Here is a 22,395-nt window from a genome sequence, read left to right as displayed (position 1 = left end):
TTCAGACAGTCCAAGAGGGTAGACAGTGAAAAAATAGGACTTGCTCACATTAGCCTGCTTAGAGGCAATCGCTTTAAATAGTTTCTTTGATCTTCCTAGAATTTTCTTATTCCTATATATCTGTATACCCTTAAAAAAAAAAACTCACAAATAGGAATATACTAAATATTACTATTAGCTACCTGACTCAGCCCCCCGCCTCTCCCTGCCCAATATAATCTCTCGTAGACATATATAGATTTACCTCATTCTTTGAAAACCACTGATAGTATTCTGTTTTATAGTATATATAGCCTAAATTATTTAACTCGTATTTCCTGTTGATGGACATTTAGATTGTTTCTGTTCTTTTTGTAATTTTAAACACTGCTATAGTGAAAATCTTATACACAGGTATTTGTGCAAGTGTGTGAATATGTATGATAAAGTCCTAGCAGGATTTTTAGATCAAAGTATATATATTGTTTTAATACTACAAAGCTACAGTGATCAAAACAGTGTGGTATTGGTACAAAAACAGACATGGATCAATGGAACAGAATAGAGAGCCCAGAAGTAAACCCACACACCTACAGTCAATTAATCTTCAACAAAGGTGGCAAGAATGTAAAATGGGAAAAAGACAGTCTCTTCAGCAAGTCGTGCTGAGAAAGTCGGACAGCTGCATGTAAATCAATGAAGTTAAAACACACCCTCAAACCATGCACAAAAATAAACTCAAAATGGCTTAAAGACTTAAACATGAGACATGACACCATAAAACCCCTAGAAGAGAGCATAGGCAAAACATTCTCTGACATAAATCGTACCAGTGTTTTCTTAGGTCAGTCTCCCAAGGCAATATAGATAAAAACAAAAATAAACAAATGGGACCTAATCAAACTTACAAGCTTTTGCATAGCAAAGGAAACCGTAAAAAAAACAAAAAGACAACCTATGGAATGGGAGAAAGTATTTGCAAATGATGTGACGACAAGGGCCTAATCTCCAAAATATACAAACGGCTCATACAGCTCAACAACAACAACAAAACAACCCAAATGAAAAATGGACAGAAGGCCTTAATAGACATTTCTCCAGAGAAGATATACAGATGGCCAGTAGGCACATGAAAAGATGCTCAATATTACTAATTAATAGAGAAATGCAAGTCAAAACTGCAATGAGGTACCACCTCACACTGGTCAGATTGGCCGTCATTAAAAAGTCTACAAATAACAAATGCTGGAGAGGGTGTGGAGAAAAGGGAAACCTCCTACACTGTTGGTGGGAATGTAAATTGGTGCAGCCACTATGGAAAGCAGTGTGGAGGTTCCTCAGAAAACTAAAAATAGAATTACCATATGATCCAGCCATCCCACTCCTGGACATACACCTGGACAAAACTTTAATTCAGAAAGATACACACCCCCGCCATGTGCATAGCAGTACTATTCTCAATAGCCAAAACATGGAAACAACCTAAATGTCCATCAACAGATGAATGGATAAAGAAGATGTGGTACATATATACAATGGAATACTACTCAGCCATGAAAAAGAATGAAATAATAACATTTGCAGCAACATGGATGCAACTAGAGATTATGATACTAAGTGAAGTAAGTCAGACAGGGAAAGACCAATACCATATGATGTCACTTTTATGTGGAATTTAAAATATGGCACAAATGAACCTATCTACCAAACAGAAACAGACTCATAGACGTAGAGAACAGACTTGTGGTTGCCAAGGGGGAGGGGGCTGGGGGAGGGAAGGACTGGGAGTGTGGGATTAGCAGGTGTAAACTGTTATATATAGGATGGATAAACAACAAGGCCCTACTGTATAACACAGGGAACTGTATTCGTTATCCTGTGATAAACCATAATGGGAAAGAATATAAAAAAAGGAATGTCTGCATGTGTGGAACTGAGTCACTTTGCTGTATAGTAGAGATTGGCACAACATTGTAAATCAGCTATACTTCAATGAAAAAACGTATATGTACTGTTTTGATAGAAATTGCAAATTATTTTTCACAGAAGTTTACACCCCTCCAGTGTTTTCTGACATCCATGCCAATACCATTTATCACCATATTTTTTATTTGTCAATTTTATATTATATATCATATCATTATTCTATGTATTATATATGTATAATTTATATATGTAATATATTATTATATTATTTTATATTATACTAATTTGTATTCCTTTAATTAACAGTGAGACTAATCATCTTTGCATTTGTTTGTAAGCCATAGTGTTCCTTTTCCTCTGAGCCACTTTTAATATATTTGCACATATTTTCTGTTGATTAGTGGATTAAAAAAAATGAATCTAAGTTGATGGCACTCCATCCTTTTGGTTAGTTAGGCCAAAATTTGGAGTCATCCTTGACATAAAATCTCAGCAAGTCATAGTCTAACTGCTTCTTTGTCCTTCTGCTGCTAACATCCTAGTTCAAGCCACAATTGTCTTTCACCTGGACTGTTGCCCTGGGCTCCTGAATTAGTAAAGGAAAGAGATGGCACACTTAAATTGGGATAGTTTGAGGAGCTTTTAGTAAGGGGACTATTTACAAAGTAAGTGGGCACTAGTTAAAATTTGGCCTCTAAGCCTGAAGGGAGAAAGGGAAGGGAGCAGTTACCAGAATCCAGGCAGTGGGGCGAGCCACGTGAAGGAACTGTGGCTTTTGTCAGAGGACAGTAGCCAGCCCAAGGTGACTGGAAAGAACACGGGAATAAAACCCTGGCCTCACTCTGCTTCCTCCCTTTCATCTCTGTGCGTGCTCCCCACTGGCTGAATCCAAGTGGGAGCCAACGTGCCCGGCTGCCCATGAGTTCACACTGGTCAGCGTCCTGGACAAAGAGCAGGGTGGGGAACGACGGAGAGGAGACCTGGAGGGGCAGAGGGAAGAGAGCCGGCACCCCCCTCGCAGTTCTCCCCGATTGTGCCCTGGGTACCCCCTGCTGTTTGTTCTCTAGAGCAGCCAGAGTGATTCTTTAAAAATATTCAGATTATGACACTCCCGTTCAGATTCCACTAATCTCTCCCCATCTGTCCCGCAGTAGCCGAGAGGACTGAGTATTCCAGCCTACCATTTCTATCTTTATCTTCATCTTCTAGTGTTCTCCCCTCCTTCATGCTCTTCCAGCCTCACTGGAGCTCCTTGCAGTGGCTTGTGAACAGTAGGCATATTTCCACCTTGCCTTCCCCTGGACTGTTCCCGCTGCCTGGAGCATTGATCCCTCCAGTGTACATTGGGTGCCCCTCCACCACCTCCTGTGGGAATTGCTCGTGTCATCTTCTTAGTAATGCTCTGACCAGCTTATTTAAAATGCCAGTTCCCCCTTTCCCACTTTGTGCTTCCATACACTTTTCAGCTTTATTTTTTCCTTAGTACTCACATTGCTATAGAAGTTATTTATTTTTAGTTAATTCCTCTTTCTTTCAATTAGGATATGTATTCCACCGGGATAGTTTTTATCTGTTTTGTTCACTGCTGAAATCCCAGGGCCTAGAACAATGCCTGGTGCCTGGCACAAGTGGTACCCAATAAATTGAATAGATGGATGAATGAATCATAAGAGCTTTTTCTATAGTGAGGAAATAACTAAAGTCCTTTCGTTATATGTTTACAAATATGGATTTTTTGTTCTAATCTCTTTTTGTCCTTGCTTATGATATTTCTCTTAATCATTTTGTATAACCTCTGAGACTTCTGTTATGAAAAGAATATACAAATTGACTGCATTTTTTACATTGGAATTTTTATCCAAATAGTGTTTGAATTTAAGAAAAAAGGAGAATATAGTTTTCAATAATCTAGTCATGAACATATATCTGGACACAGCACCATTAGACTGTGTCTTGACTGTGGAAGAAATGCTAACAACTTACAGAATTCACCTGAACTTTTCTCACACCTCTGTCCCGTCTGAGCCCAAACACATAAACATCTCTGCCCCACTGATGCCTTTTATCTTCTCCGTTATCTTGAGGGAGATAGTGGCTTTTCCCTCTTTCTCTCCCTCGCCCCTGTCTTGTGTTGGGAGACAGTAACTGAGTGGATAAATGTGGTTTCTGAAGGCAAACTGCCTGGGACTCAAGCCCGAGCCCTGTCGTTTACAGCGGTTTAACTTGCACAAGTTACTAACAGGCTACTACCCTCTCCCTGACTGACGCATCAACCCTGCTCCATAGGAATGCATTAAATGGAATGAGTTGATTTACATGTGTTAAGACATGTAAAGTGCTTAGTGTAGGGACTGGGCACATTATCACGGCTCACTTAGTATAAGCTGGGTTTTTTTTTGTTTTGTTTCTTGTTTTTTTTTGCGGTACGCGGGCCTCTCACTGCTGCAGCCTCTCCCGTTGCAGAGCACAGGCTCCGGACGCGCAGGCCCAGCGGCCATGGCCCACGGGCCCAGCCGCTCCGCGGCATGTGGGATCTTCCCGAACCGGGGCACGAACCCGTGTCCCCTGCATTGGCAGGCGGACTCTCAACCACTGCGCCACCAGGGAAGCCCAAGCTGTTTTATATTTTTATTACTTCTCCCTTCTCAGGAACCTTCTCATTTAACTATGTTCCTGCTCTTCCCCTGCTCTCTTCTTTTTTTTTTTTTTTTTTTTTGAACTTTCAAACATGGTTAAATTTTTCCTACCTGGAAAACTAATCAAAACAGCTTTCCCTTGAGCATGTGTCTTCTTTTAGCCATTTTCCTTTCTCCTTTTCTTCACAAGCAGGGTATTGAACACGGTGCCTCTCTTCATCACTTCCCATGCTCAGCCATTTCAATCTGGCAGCTCCCTAAGCCCAGCCCGGCAGTGGCCCGAACTGAAATCGCTGGTGGCAGCCTCCTTCAGTGGATACTTGATCCCTCATCTTATTGAACCTCTCTCTTATAATTCACCTCACTCTTCATTCCTTCCTCATTTAATATCTCCACTCTTTGCCTGTCTGAAACTATTGATATCTCGTCCCCTTACTCCTCCTAACCTTTTTAAAAAAATTTTTATTGAAGTATAGTTGATTTACAGTACTGTGTTAATTTCTTCTGTACAGCAGAGTGACCCAGTTATACATATGTATGTATTCTTTTTCATATTCTTTTCCATTATGGTTTGTCACAGGATATTGAATATAGTTCCCTGCCTCCTAACCTTCTTGATACCCTTGTGGAGTTTACCCTTTAACTCTTCTTTCTTCATTCACTCCATCCATATTTGCTATACATTGTTGTGTCATGAAAAAGAAATAGGCCATGGAGTCGCACAGGCCTGGGTTCAAATCCAGACTCTGCCATTCTTCCAGTGTTACCTTGGGAAAATTACCTACCTTTCCACAGCTGTACTACATTCCCAGGGTGATCATGAAAAGTTTCAATTAGTTAGCTTATTTTCTCTACTTTATTGTGTTTCTGAATCCAGAGGAGACTTTAGTGCTTAAAAGGGCTCCATCCTCATGTTTTTAATATTTGGGAAGTAAAATTTATAAAATTATTTTATTTAAATTATCTCTTACATGATATGGTAGATATTACAACTATTCATTAGTATCATATTTCTGGGAATAACCTCGAATTTCGGTAAGCCCCTGTGACTTTTGCTAGCCAATGAAACATGAGCAGAAGTGTGTCATTGATGGGTGGAGGTGTTTAGGAGTTGGGGCATTGTTCTGCTTCTTCTCTTACCAGATGCCATAGTGAGTAGTGTAAATAATAGAACCTCCCTCAGCCTGGGTCCCTGAGTGAGGAAGACATAAAGGTTAGACTCTTACTGACCCACGATGTATGTGTATAAAATAATCCTTTGTTATTTTTGAATAATAGATATTGGGGATGCTTGTTACTATAGTGTAATGCAGCCTAACTGAATAATACACGTCGGGATATTAAAGTTGAGTAAAATTATCAGTAGTCAGCTTTTGGAAAATGGTTATTAAAGCCCTTTCCTATTCTGTATGCCAACTCGATCTTCTGTTAAGTTTCTTGTTCTGTTTTACCAGGTCCTGAGTGGCTAAGTGACTAGGTATCATTGCTTATGCTAAGAATAAGCCCCTGGTTAGTATATTGCATTTGAACTGGGAGAAACTGTAAATAGAGTAATAAATACCTGATGGGGAAGCCATAGCTTTGGAGTTCCCTGAGTGCAGTGACTCTTACAACTGGCATGCCCTTTGCGGGAACTCTGGAAGCTCTGGCTATGGGGTCATTACAAGAGATACCATTCCTATGGGGCAGGAGGCTTTGAAGCATGGGTAGCTGCTGTACCCACCAGATCTTGTTTCTTCATGTCTGAGCTGTCTCCTGATGAGGCAAAGAGAAGAGCTCTGGACAGCTGTGTGTACTGCTGCACAGGGAAGTTCATGTAAGGACTCTCATCGGGGAGGTTATGCCTGGTTCTGTACTATAGCCTCTAAATAGATTGGTGCTGTGTGTGGCCTTTGGTAGTTTTGTGAGTCTGAAAGTTTAGTTGAGCCCCGAGAAGACTTCCTGATAGTTGTTGCATCAACATTTGAAGTTTGTAACTGTTCGAAGTACTGCTCTAGGCTCATTTGTTTCTTGGGCTATTTCTCTTTAGAAAAAACAGAATAATGACTTTATCCCTTCCTGTAAAAAGAACAAACTTCAGCTAGCTCCAGGATCACAATAAAATTTTTTAGAGTAAGGTACTTTTTGGAGATACTATAAATGCTTGGCGTTAAATAGTATATTATCAATGTCCTTTCCCATTTCTTTCTTCTTCCTTTTAGATCAGGTTCTGCTATACAGGCTGTCAGTGCACTAAGTACAGCTCTTTTTCTTCATTTAGCTGAAATTTATACTTGTTTTCTTTTCTTTTCTTTTCTTTTTTTTTCTGGTTATCTTATGATGTGTTTGTTTTCCTGATTAGACTGTAAACTCCAGAGAGGGAACAGATGTGTTTCTGCTCACCATTGTGTGCTAGTGTATGGAGAAGTGTCTGGCATATGGTAGGTTGTGTATGTGTGTTTATTGCATGCAGGTGTTGGGTTCTTCGTGCAAAGCAATAAAAATTGACTTTGGCTAAATTTTGCTGAATAGGAATTTATTGGCAGAATATTGGTAACTTGATAGCTTTCTGAAAAATGGGCAAGAGAAGCTAACAGAGGAACCAGTAGTGTAGGGTTTTATTGCTATTGGAATTGCTCTTACTGACTATGGGGCAACACCATGGGAATAATTTCTTACCCATCCCTGGCTCTCTGCATCACTTGCTAGAGATTCAAAGCTTTTATGGTAGTATCTGACTGAGTCTAAGCCATATGCCTATGAAAGTCAGAAAAAGTCTATCTTATCTGGCACAGCTAAGAAATGATAGATTAGAGCTTGTTTAAGAGAACTAAAACTTAGGGTCCTTCAAAAGAAGAAAAAGAATAGCAGTAAGAGAGTACCTTTTTCTCTTTTGGGCTGGAAAAAAAGATACTAGTCAGAAAACATCCTTTACAAATCCAGTGTGTATCTGTTACTGATCAATAATTCATGGACCAATTTTATGTTCTGTTTACCAAAGATGTACCTAGATATTAGGCGATGTATAATTTGTTAGGCCATTTTATTGTGGGTCGTCACATGCATTAAGACATGTAGTAGTAGCTAAGGAAGAAAGTCTGGATTTTGGTATTAGGATAGTGTAACACTTAGTTTCTTAGCTCTTAACGAGGAAAGATGAATACTTTCAGTGTGCTTTTCTTCTTACTCCAGGGCATGATTTTGGGTAGAGGGAGAGGAAGGAAGATTTCAGAAATATGTTTGGAAGACCAATCTAAATTTACTTCATTTTAACTCTGAGAAGTAGACACAAATAGATTTATACCAAAATAAATGAGGCATACCTGGAAAGTATCTAATTCTGCTTGGGGCCTTTGAGGAAGGCTTCCCAGATCAGTTGGTGATATTTTAGGTAGCTAATAAAAGATGAGGTAGAATTCACCAGATGTGGAAGAGGGTTCCAGGCAAAGGAAACAATATATGCATAGATTAGTAAAAGATGTTTATGAAGGAAAATCAACAATTCCATGTGACCTGCGTATATGCATCTATCTATAAGATTTATATGTGCAATGTGAGGGAGTTGAGAGCATGTTGAGAAATGAAGCTGGAAGTAAACTGAGGGAGGATCTAAATGAACTTTAAAAAGATATTCTAGGGGCTTCCCTGGTGGCGCAGTGGTTGGGAGTCCGCCTGCTGATGCAGGGGACGCGGGTTCGTGCCCCGGTCCGGGAGGATCCCACATGCCGCGGAGCGGCTGGGCCCGTGAGCCATGGCCGCTTGGGCCTGCGCGTCCGGAGCCTGTGCTCCGCAATGTGGGAGGCCGCAGTGGTGGGAGGCCCGCGTACCGCAAAAAAAAAAAAAAAAATAGATATTCTAAACCAGCAGTCCAATCAAATAAATTCACCATCAAGACTAACACACATAAGAGCATTGTATTAAAAATAAAAGGATCTAGAGCTCAGTGGGTAGATCTTGGTTCCTTGCCATGCTAAGTAGATTTGATGTGACCATTACAGAGAAAGTAACACTTTCAGTACCCATTCTATTAATTTTCTTAGTCATTATTTTTGGTAGAATTATACAAGTTACATGAAATAATGAATATTATCATGTGGATATCTCCAAAATATTGTAGACATGCCTTTTAAAAAATTAAGGGAAAATGTAGGGTTCTGCAATGAACAGTTTAATTTAGCAGAAAGTTCAATCCAAGATGGTAAGCTTACTTAGTGCTTTGATTTTTGAATGGTATTTGTGCATTACTGAGTCTGCAGGAATAAAAGGAAACCTCAGTCTAAAATTTCTTGTTTCATGGATTTGTGAAACTTAGTTCCCAAACATGCTCTCTGTTAATTTTCTTTCAAGCTTTTGACTTTTGCTTGTCTTTTTTGTTTTGTTTTGTTAACTTCTAAACATGAACTTTATTACATTTCTAGTTGTGTCCTTTTGTGTGACTTGTCTTCTTTTTCTTTTTCCTGCTGATTTTCTTGATGTAATATGTAAAGAAAACCACAACTACGGTGTTAAAAAGGAAAACCTAGTGTCTTATTTTACATGCCTGTATAGTGATTGAAATATTATATCTTGCTTCAAAATACTAGTTGCCCACTTGAATTTTTAAACCCCTTCATCTAGTGACTCCACAAAATTTGTAGGTTTTAACCAAGGTTTGCATAATGTCTGAAAACTGATTTTCCCCTAAATTGACAGAATAATCTGAACTTGGAAACATTGTTGAATTAGTGAAAATTAAAAGGTCATTTTGAAGTATGATTTGTTTGTTTTGTACTAAGATGATTTTTTTAAAAAAATTAAGGTATAGTTGATTTACAATATTATATACATTTCGGATGTATAACATAGTGATTCACAATTTTTAAAGATCATACTCCATTTATAGTTATTATAAAATATTGGCAATATTCACCGTGCTGTACAGTATATCTTTATAGCTTATTTATTTTATACATAGTAGGTTGTATCTTATTCCCCTACTCCTAAAAAAGAAGATGATTGTCATGTAGAAAACACAATTTATCTGAATGTAGATGTGGAAAAGTAGAACTTAAGCAAATCTGCTTTAGTTTAAGGATTAATGATCTATGTATTTTAGGAAGTAAAATATTCTAAAACTGTATAATATTGGTATACAAAACAATATCAAGAATATTTATGTAGCAGGCTAGGGATAGTCTGTTATCTCAATTTTGTCTTCATGCCTCAATTAGTTTCTTATTGTTGTCATAACAAGTTACTATAATCTTGGAGGCTTAAAAACAACACAAATTTATTATCTTCAGTTCTGAAGGTCAGCTGTCTCATTGGGCCAAAATCAAGATGTCTGCAGTGCTGCATTCCTCTTGGGGGCTCTAGGGAAGAATCTGTTTTCATGCCTTTTCTAACTTCTAGAGGCCACCCACCTTCCTTGGCTTGTAGCCCCTTCCTCCGTTGTTAAAGCCAGCAGTAGCTGGTTGAATCTTTCTCAGGCTACACCACTCTGACACTGACTCTTCTGCCTCCCGGTTGTGACTATATCAGACCTACCGAGAAAATCTGGAGTAACCTTTCATTTCAAGCCCCTTAATTTAATCACACCTGCAATGTCCCTCTTGCCATGTAAGGTCACATATTCAAATGTAAGTTTCCAGGGGTTAGGACTTGGACATCTTTGGGTGGCGGGGTGGGGGGGGGATTATTCTGTTACCACAGTGCCCTTTTAAATATTTTGTTTCATATTGGTTATACTATAAGCTACTTTAGGCACAACCATGCTTATGTAAGTCGGCCTTGTTCCCTCTCTTGTTGTTTTTGCTTTGGTTCTGTGGTTATGGGGAATGCAAACTAGAAGGTGAAGGCTCAGATTCAAGCTCTGACACGCACTAGGTGCGACCTTGGGCAAGTGATTTAAGTTTGCCAGCCTCACTTTTTCCCATCTGTCAAATAAGCATAATACCTACCCTTCAAGTTTGTCATGTGCATTTAATGAGATAATGTCTATGAAGGTACTTTATAAGCGATGAAGCAGTGTACAAATGAAGAAAGGATAGTTTACATCATGCCCATACTACAGTTGTGGGGAAGTGAATGATTATGGAAAAGGAAAAAAACTAAAGATAATTGTGGATATTCTTAAATGGATAATATCTTGGTTTGTGTTGTAACCTCTGTTATGGTGGCATTTGGGAAAATCTTCTCCTTGCAGCATGCTTTCCTTTTTTAGGAAGCAGATGTTGCTAACAGACTGACCATTGCCCAGTTTTCTTAATAGTAAGTCTTTTCTCAAAAGGTAGACTGATGATGTGCACTGACAGAGGAGAACATGTAGCACCTGGCACGGTCAGAGTCTCTTTGTGTAGAAAGATGGGCTTGCCTGCATGATTGTTAAATACGTCCCTTAATAAAAGGAGAAGCGCCTATGTTTATGTTCCAAATTCAGTGAATGGATGTCACCTCTCACCAACAATATCTGTTCTAGAGGAGGTCAGAAGTCAGATCACTGCCCTGCCACCCAAATGGCTTGCTGGAACACTTATTACCTGTTCCCCTAAGGGCTTGGCCGTAGGCTGGGAAAACCCTGGCCATGCCAATTTTCCAGTCAAGAAAGATGCTGTGGAGTATTTTCTGGATATTACAGCGCTTTGTATTTAATAGAAAATAGAAAACTTAGCTGCTCTCTGGCCTCTCTGCCATACAGTTGCCAGCTCATTGCAATTAAAACAATCAGGCCATCTCAAAAACAGCCTCCGAAGTTTGCTTTTGTTCTCTAGGTGAATTTTCTATCTTTCAGAGTGGTGTCTAGATATCTGTCCAGTTGCAACAGTCCTGCAAATTAGAAAGTTAAAGAACACAGAGAAAAATAGTCTCCCTTCCCTTTGTTAATACAAAATAAATTTATACTAAAGAATTATATATATGTGTGTGTTTTTTAATGAAACTGTTTCTCCTGATATAATCTGTTGTTCCGCAGTAGAGAATTATACAATTGGAGAACTGGCAGGCAACCTAGAAATCAATTAATCCAATTCCTTTATTACTAGTTAGTTGTTATTTTAACTCATGCAGTTAGTTGGTATTTTAACATTTTAAATGTTTTACCAAAACTGAGTTCATATATTCCTTTAAACTTATCCTCTTCCTGGCTCATTTTGACCTGACTCACACCCATTATTTTAAGACTTAACATTGACTTGGGTTTTTTTTTTTTTTAACTTTAGTAAAGAGTTTTTGTTTTAAAATGTTAGATGCTTTCAGGATCATTTCCTTCTCATCACTAAGAGGAAACAAACCAGCATTGATGGAGCAGTGGGTGTTTTCAAAGGGCCTGTAGTCTTTGTGCTGGCTCCATGAGAAGCATCAGAATTGCTCACGGAAGGAGAGGGAGATTTTGATTCTCTGTTCCCCGTGGTGGTAATAATTCAATAAATAAATAAATGCCAGTCCCCAGTGAAATGAGCTTCATCATATTTTTTTCTGGCTCTACTTTTCTGACTCTTCTTGTTTGCTTTTAGAAAACAGTTATATCTAATTTTATATAAAAGATGTTTTTGGATAGCTCTAGGTAAATTAGTATCACTTTCTCATGTTCATAGACTGTGATTTCAGAACTTATTTTTAGATTCACAAGTGATTAGTTTTTCAATAGTCTGTGGACCCAAACACTGGATTTAGAGACCTTTATCTCTTGTTATTTTAAGTCAATGCAATTATGCTTCTAGAGACATTTAAAGACACTTTAAAGTTATACAGCAAATCTTCATTGCATTAATACTGATACCTAACCACTGCATATTGTCTTTCAGAGTTTCGTAAATTAAGAAACTGTATGTTCTTACTAAGTCAAAGAAGTTATTAACCTCCATTTTGATCTTCAGTAATTTTGATTTTTTTAATGAATTATTTTTCACAGTATTCTACTCTAGTAGTTTGAGTACTAGGAAGTATAATGCTTATTGAATATAGGAAGAATAATGCTTATAAAAATTGCTAGGAGGAGCTTGCTCAATTTAAATGTTCTTGAATTTCATGAACTAAAACTTTTATGTGTGGGAGATGAAAATGTAAACAAAGTTAATTAAGAGGGGATGTGGAAGCTTGTAACTAAGCTTTTGTATGTGAAGATTATTGGATACGTATCCACACTACTTTTTTTTTTTAACCTTTTAAAACATGCAAAGAATGCATATTCATTGACTGAAAAATGAGAAAACTTCGAGGGGCCAAAAGAAAATAAAAATCTCCCAAGTCCCATCACCCAGGAAATCAATGGCCATAGGATATATTTGGACGGGTGTGTATAACATGTTTGTGCATGTGCCTTGTGGCCTTTGTATATACTGTTTGTGTGTGTGTCTGTGTGTATAAATATGTAAAATTATAATTTACTCAATTTATGTCCTATTGTGTTGGAGATAGATTTTTTTGCTGTTTTTAAAATCTATTATAACGGTGCTTTGAGCATGTTTATTAAGTGTTTGTTCATATTTTAAATTACTAGGATTAATTTCTAAAAATGAAATTTGGAAGTCAAGGGGATGTGTTTTTTAACGTACATTTGATATATATTTGCGAAGTAGGAAAACATCAATACAACCTATCTCTGAACCAAACTTGATATAATCTTTCTTAGTTTGGTGGGTGAAACATTTATCTTGTTTTAACTTGCATTTCTGATTTCTAATGAGGTTAAGTCTTTTCTCATATGTTTATTAGCTCTTTCTGTGTTTTTGTTTTGTATTGTCTATTTGTATTCTTGGTCTATTTCCCTTCTGAATGCATCTGTTTGTTTTTTTTTGTTAATTTTGAAAAAGTCTTTATTATATACATGCATTTCTGTTATGTGGCAGCTGCTTTTCTACCTGACAAGTTTGTCATCTTTTAAAAACAGTTTTATTGAGATATAATTTATCATAATATTCACCTGTTTTAAGGGTACATAATTATAGAGTTTTGCAGATATTATTATAATCTAATTCCAGAGCATTTCTATCACTCTCTAAAAAGAAACCTCATGTTCAATGCCAGCCACTGCCCAATTACACCCCCACTGATGTTAAAATGTGCTATTTAGGTACCACTGAAAAATGCTGCTAGTTCTAATTATGTTACCATTGACTGTAATACACATTCATATTTCAAAGATGTTGATATCTGAATATTTGCAGCTCTGAGTCAATGAAATACATTATTTCACAATAGCATTATGTTACAAATACATGATACTAGCAGCTGTCTGACTACTTTTTCATTTTCTCTCATATTTCTTTTATAGTATTTGTAACTCTGAAAATATCTTATGTAATTCTTTATTATTTCTCTCCCTTGAAAGCAGGGACCTTATCTGTCTCATTTAACTGCTATATTCCATTCATTTAGACATAGGAGTTACCTGTGATTTATTTATTTAACTGAATGATCAAAGAGTTTCTTTCTCTGTCCTGTTAATTTTCACATAAATAACTAAACCATATTGGGAGATTTTTCTTTCAGGCAAATTTGTTATAGGAAGTGTGACTGAGCAAAAGTGATGTTTGAGGTAAAAAGCTGCTTAAGGAAGACTGCAAATTGTCTATTTTATTAAAGGGTGAATATGGGATGGCATTTTTTTTTTAATTGAAGTATAATTGACATACTAGTTTCAGGTATACAACATCATGATTTGATATTTATATATATTGCAATATGATGAGCACAATAAGTCAATTAACATCTATCACCGTTCATAGTTACAAAATATTTTTTTCTTGTGGTGAGAACTTTTGAGATCTGCTCTCTTAGCCACTTTCAAATATGCAGTACAGTATTATTAACTATAGTCACCATGCTGTACATTACATCGTTTTAATAGCCACTTTTTTGGGGCAAAATTAAGCCCTCTGAGGACCTACATCATTATTTGTAAAGTAACAAATGGGAGCTGAATGACTAGATACACAGGTCACTTCCAAATAAAAGTTTACTGTTTTGCTTTTCTAATGTTTTGGCATTCTTCTGGCCTTTGGCCTTTTCAAAAAAGGTGATGTAGTCTTGTTGTTCCCAAGGATATTCTTTAGGCATGAAAAGAAGAAACAAAAAAATGTAGCTTTAGGGTGATAAGATAACTTTGTCTTAAAAATAAGCATCTCCTGTAATTCTCCAGCAAGTTAAATGTTCGACAGTGTCTTTTCAAACACTTGGAGGAAATGAGAAAAAAATGAGAGGAGTTGGTTACTAATCAGCGGGCAGAGTCTAAAGCTATGACAGTTTGCGTTATCCAATATGCTTCTGTCCTGAAGTCTTCAATCATGGGAGTCTGATAAAGTGCAACTGGCAAGTTTAAAAGCCGACCAAAATAGGTGTTAAATTTTCAAGTCTCTGGTGATGTACTTGCTAATTAACTTTAAGATTCTCTAGCAGCATTTTCTTCTATGAATTTCCGAAAGTGATAGTATGGAGCCTTATGTTAATTTACATAATACGGGGCAATTTCTTCTCATTTTTGCCATTGTGTGAGACACTCTTTTTCCTTTTAATTTACTTGGGAGATCAGAGCTAATATTTCAAGGTGTTTTACAGAATTATGGACAGAAATCATTGTTCTTTCTTGACTGTTCCCTGAGGAAGCATTTCCTTCAGCACTGGAATTTCTGCAGTTGTCTGTATTCTATATCCCTTTCAAGGTTGGTGGCATGGTCCAAGCAGCCTGGGGAGTTCCGGCATCACTCGAAATGGTGACTCAGGGCTGTGACTCAAAATATTTACTTCCGTCATGTGCCCTGGATTAGGTGCCAGTTTCAGCCAGGTCATGAATGAACTTCTTGTCAGTGTGTTTGGAGAACAGGCTTTCCTTTTCTTTCTCCCCACCCACCTCTATTCACACTTCCTCTGAGTGAAACTTCTGCCTGAGGTTGAATTGGGTATTTTAAGACTTGGTGTCTGGAAAAAAAAGTTCTGATTGGTAAAGAAGAACTTCCCATTGAGCAAACTTCTTAAAAAGATGGTAATTTGAGGTTGTGACCCTGTTGAAGCTGAAGGCGTTCAAAGCAATGGGTGATAACATATTTTTTGGAAAACTGTTGACTAAGTTTTGGATGCCAATATATGCCAATGCATTATAGCCAAATACATTTGACTTCTTGTGTTTGTTAATGTAATTGAAAACACCTTTAATCACTGGATGCTGTAAGATACGGCTGTTGTCTTGGTTTTTCAAATATACTTTTTAATCAAAAAGAGCCATATTGCCTGGTGCTTTTTCACCTTTGACTGGTGCTGCTTCATTTTTCTTAAATGCTGTGGGTAAATTGCTTGCCATATTGGAAAGAACTATGGATTTTTATGCTCCATAATACTTGATGATAAAAATAAAACCAAAATATATGTAAAATTTCTACTTATTTTCCAGGACAGTTTTTTAGCTTAAGCTAAACCTGATGTCCACAAAGGCAGATAACCATAATCATAATGGTAGGGGATGTTTTTGATGTTTTTTTTAAAAAAACAGGACATAGAACATGGTAGCAATGAGGAGCACATAATACCTGACCATGCATAGCAGCGTCCTATGCCACCACTTACAAATTTAGAGAAAAGTCCATTTGTTTAGGAAAACTAGAATCTATGGAAGCAGTTTTTCAAAGTAGTAGGAAGAGAATGGGATAACATCTTACAGAGGAAACTTCTCTTCTTCCTTTCAGAAACATAATTGAAGAAAAATTGCTTAGCATAGAGGGCAATTCAGAAATGCCATGAAGTCCACTCTTAGCGTTGCATGAAAGCTCTTGACCACTGTTCCCCTCTAGACCCTTTTCTCTAGTCACAGTGAACAACTCACAAGTCTCTAAAAAATCCAAGAATATCCACTCCTTTGTTTCTTTGCGTAGAATCTTCTCTTGGCCCAGAAAGCATTCCCTCACTTGTACTCTGCCACCCTTTTCCCATTACTCTTTACACAGTCCTCTACCATTGCTCCACTGTAATTACTTGTTCCCATGACTGTCCCTTGTATCAGATATTTCCTTCAGGGGCAGACTACCATTTCATCATGCGTTAGGGTCATGGACAGCTACACCTGACTTTTCAGTTAGGATTTGGATCAAACATGGAAGCAAAAAGTTTTTCTAGGTCAGCGGCCCTTGGGTACAGAGGCCTACAGGGCTTGTGTAAGGGACTGGGGACTCAGGGTAAGGGAACTCTTACATATAGAAATAAGTTTATCTTGGAACCTTGATTAAAATTTAGCTATTAGAATAATATTCTATATTACATACCATTTTCCAGAAGGTTTATCATCTTCATTTAGCAAAGAGCTCACGCTCAGATAGCTTATAATGAACTTCCGTGTATATTGGAAGAGTAAGTAGATGTGACTTTGAGGGAATATGTAAGTCTCTTAAATCAAAATAGAAATATTCCTAAACTTGAAACTGAAGGAGATACGGGGGTTGATTAAATAAACTGCTGTACAGCTGTATAATGTTGTACTCAACAACAATGAAAACGGTGCTGTAGGTCTACTCTTATTGACATATTGTTACAGGGAAAAAAGTATATACATTTACATGTATAGTAATAGCTTGAATATTTTTAAATATTGGCTTAATATCTACTTTGCATAAAAGGATATGCATGTATTCCTAAAACAAGTGTTTAAGAATAGACACTAAAATGTGAGCAGAGGATATTTCTTTATGGTGGGATGGTGGTGTTTAGATTCATCTTTACATATGGCTTTATTTTGTGTTTTATGTTTTCATTTGTTTTGTAATATTTTTAATGATTATTATTAGAGTAAATATAATAAAGAGTGCAAATAAAGAGAAATAGAAGATATTCTGTTGTTGGCCTTATAGTACATAATATCTGTACTTGCTAACTGCTGTACTTTTATTTTGAAAAATTTTAAACTTACAGAAAATTTGAAACTGTAATACAATGAACAATATACCCTTCACCTAGATTCAAGTATTCTTGCAGACATTGTGAAACTTTACCTCAAAACACTTCAGCAGGCAGTTCCTCATAACTGGGACTTCCCCTTATATAACCACAGTAATGTCATCATCACATACTAGAAATATGTCATTATTACAATACTGTTATCTAATAAAGTCCAGAAGTCCATTGTAACTTGAAAAATTTCTTCAGACACAAGATTCAATCAAGGATCACATCTTGCATTGGGTTGCCATAGATTGTTCTCTTTTAATCATGAATCTTACTTTTTTTGTCTTTCATGACATTGACATTTTTGAGGAAACTATACCAGGTGTCTTGTAGGCAGGAATATTGTATTGGCAAGAATATAGTGATGTTGGGTCTGCGTGTCTTTTTTTTTTTTTAAACAAATAAATTTATTTATTTATTTTTGGCTGTGTTGCGTCTTCGTTGCTGTGCACGGGCTTTCTCTAGTTGCGGCAAGCGGGGGCTACTCTTCGTTGCGGTGCATGGGCTTCTCATTGTGGTGGCTTCTCTTGTTGTGGAGCACGGGCTCCAGGTGCGCGGGCTTCAGTAGTTGCAGCATGCGGGCTCAGTAGTTGCGGCACGCGGGCTCTAGAGCACAGGCTCAGTAGTTGTGGCGTATGGGCTTAGTTGCTCCATGGCATGTGGGATCCTCCCAGACCAGGGGTCGAACCCGTGTCCCCTGAATTGGCAGGTGGATTCTTAACCACTGCGCCACCAGGGAAGTCCCTACATCTCTCTTTTTTTTTCTGAATCAAAGTTTTAGAGTATGAGGAAATACATGGAGTCTTAAATTAATTTGAGTACCACCTCTCTAATATGGTACTTTCGTTCATGGAAGATTTCCTCTAATATAGAAAAGTTTTGCTTCTGCTTTAACATCTTTAGGGTCTTGCTGAAAAGGCTGTTTTAAATGAAAGCAGAAGCAGAAGGTAGCAGTTGTGATAATGCTGTACTTTTTGTTCAGATACATTAGATCATAAAGTCAGTTCCCTCAGGCTAAGCTTACCTGAGTTTATCATGATGCTTATGGTCTCAAGGGACAATGAATAGAAGTGAATCCCTCCAAGCACCGACTGTTTCACTGTCATACTGTATTTCCCCTGCTTCATTAATGTAAGGGGGGAAAATGCCTTTATTTCCTTTGTAGAAAAGAATAGAATAGAAATCCAGTAACAGTGAGAGAACACAGTTAGCTTGCAGTGGGATATTTTAAAAATCCTATTAAATAACTTGTAAGCATATATTTTATGGCTAAAATCCTTGAAAAAACTATTAATTGAATCCAGTTCTTCCAAGGGCTGAGCTTCTTTGTAGTTGTAGGTTAGTCCATTTTGGATATAGCATTTTGTTTTTAGAACATATATTACTCAAACTGTGCTAGGCTATACTGCAGTAGCAACATGGTTTTGTTTTGTTTTTTAATATACAAACAAATACCCAGATCTCAATCACTTAAAAAAGGATAATTTCTTGCTCATGTCATCATCTTGTGTAGGTCATTTGGCTATTCTTGGTGGTTTAGAAACTTGGACTGAGGCTGCTTCCATTAAGGGATTCCACACCATCTATTCTTTCAACCTCATGGCTGGGAGAAAGAAAACATGGAGAATACCTATCCACTGTTTTTGTTTTATTTTGTTTTTTAAAATGAAATGACAATTTGAGATTTCACATATAAGTGATATAATGAAGTGTTTGTCTTTCTGTGTCTTGCTTATTTCACTTATCATAATGTCTTCTAGGTCCATCCATGTTGGTGCACATGGTAGGATTTCTTCTCTTAAGGTTGAATAATATTCCATTTTAATTATATACCACATTTTCTTTTTTTCATTCACTTGACCATAGACATTTAGGTTGCTTCACACCTTGACTATTGTGAATAATGCTTCAGTGAACATGGGAGTACAGAGGTCTCTTCAAGGTAGTGGTATCATTTCCTTCAGATATATACCTGGAGTGGGATTGCTGGATCATACAATAGTTCTGTCTTTAATTTCTTGAGTAGCCTCCCTACTGTTTTCCATAATGGCTGCACCAATTTACATTGCCAGCCAACAGTGTATCAGGGTTCCCTTTTCTCCACATCTCCTGATAATAGCCGCCTTAATTGATATGAGATGATATCTTATTGTGGTTTTGATTTGCATTTCCTTGATGACTACTGAACTCATATCCACTCTTAACTGACTTGAATTGGAAGGGACACATGCCACTTCTACTCTTAGCAGAACTCATTTTATTGATAAAAATGAGTTATGTGGCTTTAACCCAACTATGGGAGGATGGGAAATGTAAGGGAGCACGTGAACTGTCAGGTGATCTATAGGTCACTGATGTGTGAGGTCGGCATGTGAACATAGGCTTCAAAGGCAAGCCAGCTACTGTTGGAAAACCTTGATTCACATGGTAAAAGGCATGTACTAGCTAGTTTGTTCCTCCTTCCTCCCTCCCTTTACTAGTAAATGGTGCCTTTGTGATCACTGACAAAAAACAGTGCGTGGTGTTTAGACTACAGATAGAGGATTTTGGAAATTGACACATTAAAATTTTTTTTGCAAAACAATGAAAATGTTCAAAGAATAGTACAACTAATATGTTAACACCTTGCATCTTGCCTAGATGACATCTGGCATTATTGAAATGATCATTAATTATGTAGAACTCTTCAATTGGTCTTAAGTCCTCAGAATGGAATTGAATAACCATAAGCACTACCTTAGATGGGTGGGGTTTAGGGAGTAGATTTAACCAAACCTTTGGATGATATTAACATGTTGGCTGGCATTCTTAAAATTGACACTTGTCTGATGTATTTGTCCAATACAGTTATTGAAATATATGTTTATAAGGAATGATTATTATAAACAGATTTTAAGAGGAACAGACTGGACTTTAAAAACAGGCTCTCCTTCCCCAAATACTTTATGCATATATTTCTGTAATTTTTTCATTGACCAGATCAAGAGCTTTCTCATGGAAAAGATTTTTATCTTTATCTTTTTAAATCTACAGTGCTTTACATGAGTGCCTGGTATATCAGGAATAATTTCCTCAATAATGTAGGCTGAAAAATAAGTGTTTGCATGTAGTGTGCCAAATCGAATTCCTTTTCCAACCAGCCAAATCATGTGTTCTGGGTTCTGACTCACGTTATAATGTCATTGGTAAGATCTTAGTCTTTTACTAAGTGTTAGTGTAGTGTTAGCTAAGTGTTTTACTAAGTCTTTGGTCTTTGACTAAGTGTTAGCTAGTGTTCTATAAAGGTGTTTCATAGCCTTCTATTTTTGTAAATATCTTCATGCCACAGAAAGAAGTTCTGGGAGTACAGAAGGTAATCATAAGTGTTCGTTTAATAGTTAATTTTCTTACAATTTAGCAACTGGAAAATTTCACATGCTGTTACTTTTTCACTTCTGCATTATGATAATTGGTAGGATTAATAACAAATCTGCATTATGATAATTGGTAGGATTAATAACAAATCTGAGACACTTCTAAGTCATCCTGTGTTTTATTTTTTCTAATTGGTTGAAAATCCCCAATGTGTGTAAAGTATATGAGATAAATAGCCAGTGTACTATTTGATTAATCAAAGGCACACTAGTCATAAACCTGGTTGGATTGAAAGAAACTATGTTATACTAAGTAAGAATATTTTGTTTCTCACCCCTCACAGTTTTTTTTTTAAATTACTTTTTAACTTAATTTAATTTTATTTTAGGCAATAGAGATTATGCCAAGGATGATCCGTTGGAGTTTAAGTCCCATCAGTGGTTTGGAGCATCTGTGAGGTCAAAACAGGATAAAATTTTGGTAAGTGTTTTAGATATTTAATAAGTTAACTTCAGTCAATTTATGTGGGAACACAGGAAGTTTTATGCTTGAAAGCTGATAGTAAAATTCAGTGTGCTAAAGGGCAGAGAGTTTAATCAGATAACTTAGCTCTGATCAAAGGCCACCCCTGCTAAGGATACCCTCTCTCTCACCCTTCACAGACTTGGCTTTTGCTACTTTCACCTTCATTCCTACATTGTCCATTTTTTTTGCCCTACTCGGTGGTTCCCATCAGTTTGTTTCTGTCCAGCCAGGTTTAGGAATAGTGTGCCGTTGATTAATTAAATGCCCTAGTACCTCCTCTCCTTACGAATAAAACACCCCTGCCTTTGCCTCATCGTCCCCTCTGCTACAGTCCCCTTCCTTTGCTCCCCTTTTCAAAGACTTGTTGAAAGTGGTTTCTGTAGTAACCATCTCCACTTCCTCACTTCCCATCCTCTTCCCAACCCCTCCTGTCAGGTTCAGGTAGGCATGGGCAGGGTCATCCTTGACTTGCAGGTCAAGAATACTTTTCTTGCCCCCTCAAAACCATTCAACAAGGTCATTTGACCCATGCTTTTTGAAATACTTTTCTTTCCTTGGCTCCTGGGACTCTGTACTTTTCTGGTTTTCCCCTTTACCGCTGGTCGCTCTTTTGCCATCTCCTTTAATAGCTCTACTTCAGCTTAGCTTCTAAATGTTGAGGTGTCCCTGAGCTTTGTTCTGGGCCCTTGTCTTCTTCAACTACACCTTTTACCTAGCTGCTCCTATCCTATCCTGTGGCTCTGAATACAATCTATATATCATAATCCCCAAATCTATAGCTCTAGCTCTTAATTCTCCTTGGATCTTTAGAAGTTGTATTTCCAAACTACCAATTTGACATTTCCATTTGTATATGTCTTATATTATTCAAAATGAATGTGGACCAAAATGGAACTGTTACCCTCCATCATAAAGGAAAAACCACAAAAATAAGTATTTCCTTATAAACTTCCCCATCTTAGAGGCACGACTCTCTACCCCATCCACCAGCAAGCCCTGTCAGTTCTGTCTCCAGCTTCCGGAATATATCCCACGGCCCTCAGTAAATCATCATCTCCACTATTTCTACCCTGTACCAAGCCACTGTCGTTCC

The 22,395-nt window shown here is 37.4% G+C and overlaps 1 protein-coding gene across 3 annotated transcripts in view; it reads left to right on the top strand.

Moving 5' to 3' along the window:
- Window positions 1-22,395, top strand: part of ITGAV (integrin subunit alpha V) — an 85,362-nt gene that overhangs the window by 12,550 nt on the left and 50,417 nt on the right. For all 3 annotated transcript variants that reach the window (XM_022567214.3, XM_089916582.1, XM_022567213.3), the window contains exon 3: window positions 21,166-21,257. In XM_022567214.3, the coding sequence (XP_022422922.2) occupies window positions 21,166-21,257 (92 nt within the window). The remainder of the gene's footprint in view (window positions 1-21,165; window positions 21,258-22,395) is intronic.

Source organism: Delphinapterus leucas, chromosome 8, assembly GCF_059928025.1.
Source record: "Delphinapterus leucas isolate spDelLeu-1000000601 "Yukka" chromosome 8, BTC_Dleu_Yukka2, whole genome shotgun sequence".
In the NCBI taxonomy this organism is placed as follows: domain Eukaryota; kingdom Metazoa; phylum Chordata; class Mammalia; order Artiodactyla; family Monodontidae; genus Delphinapterus; species Delphinapterus leucas.
Note: the sequence above shows the minus strand (reverse complement) of the source record. Positions and strands in the feature narration are given on the sequence as shown.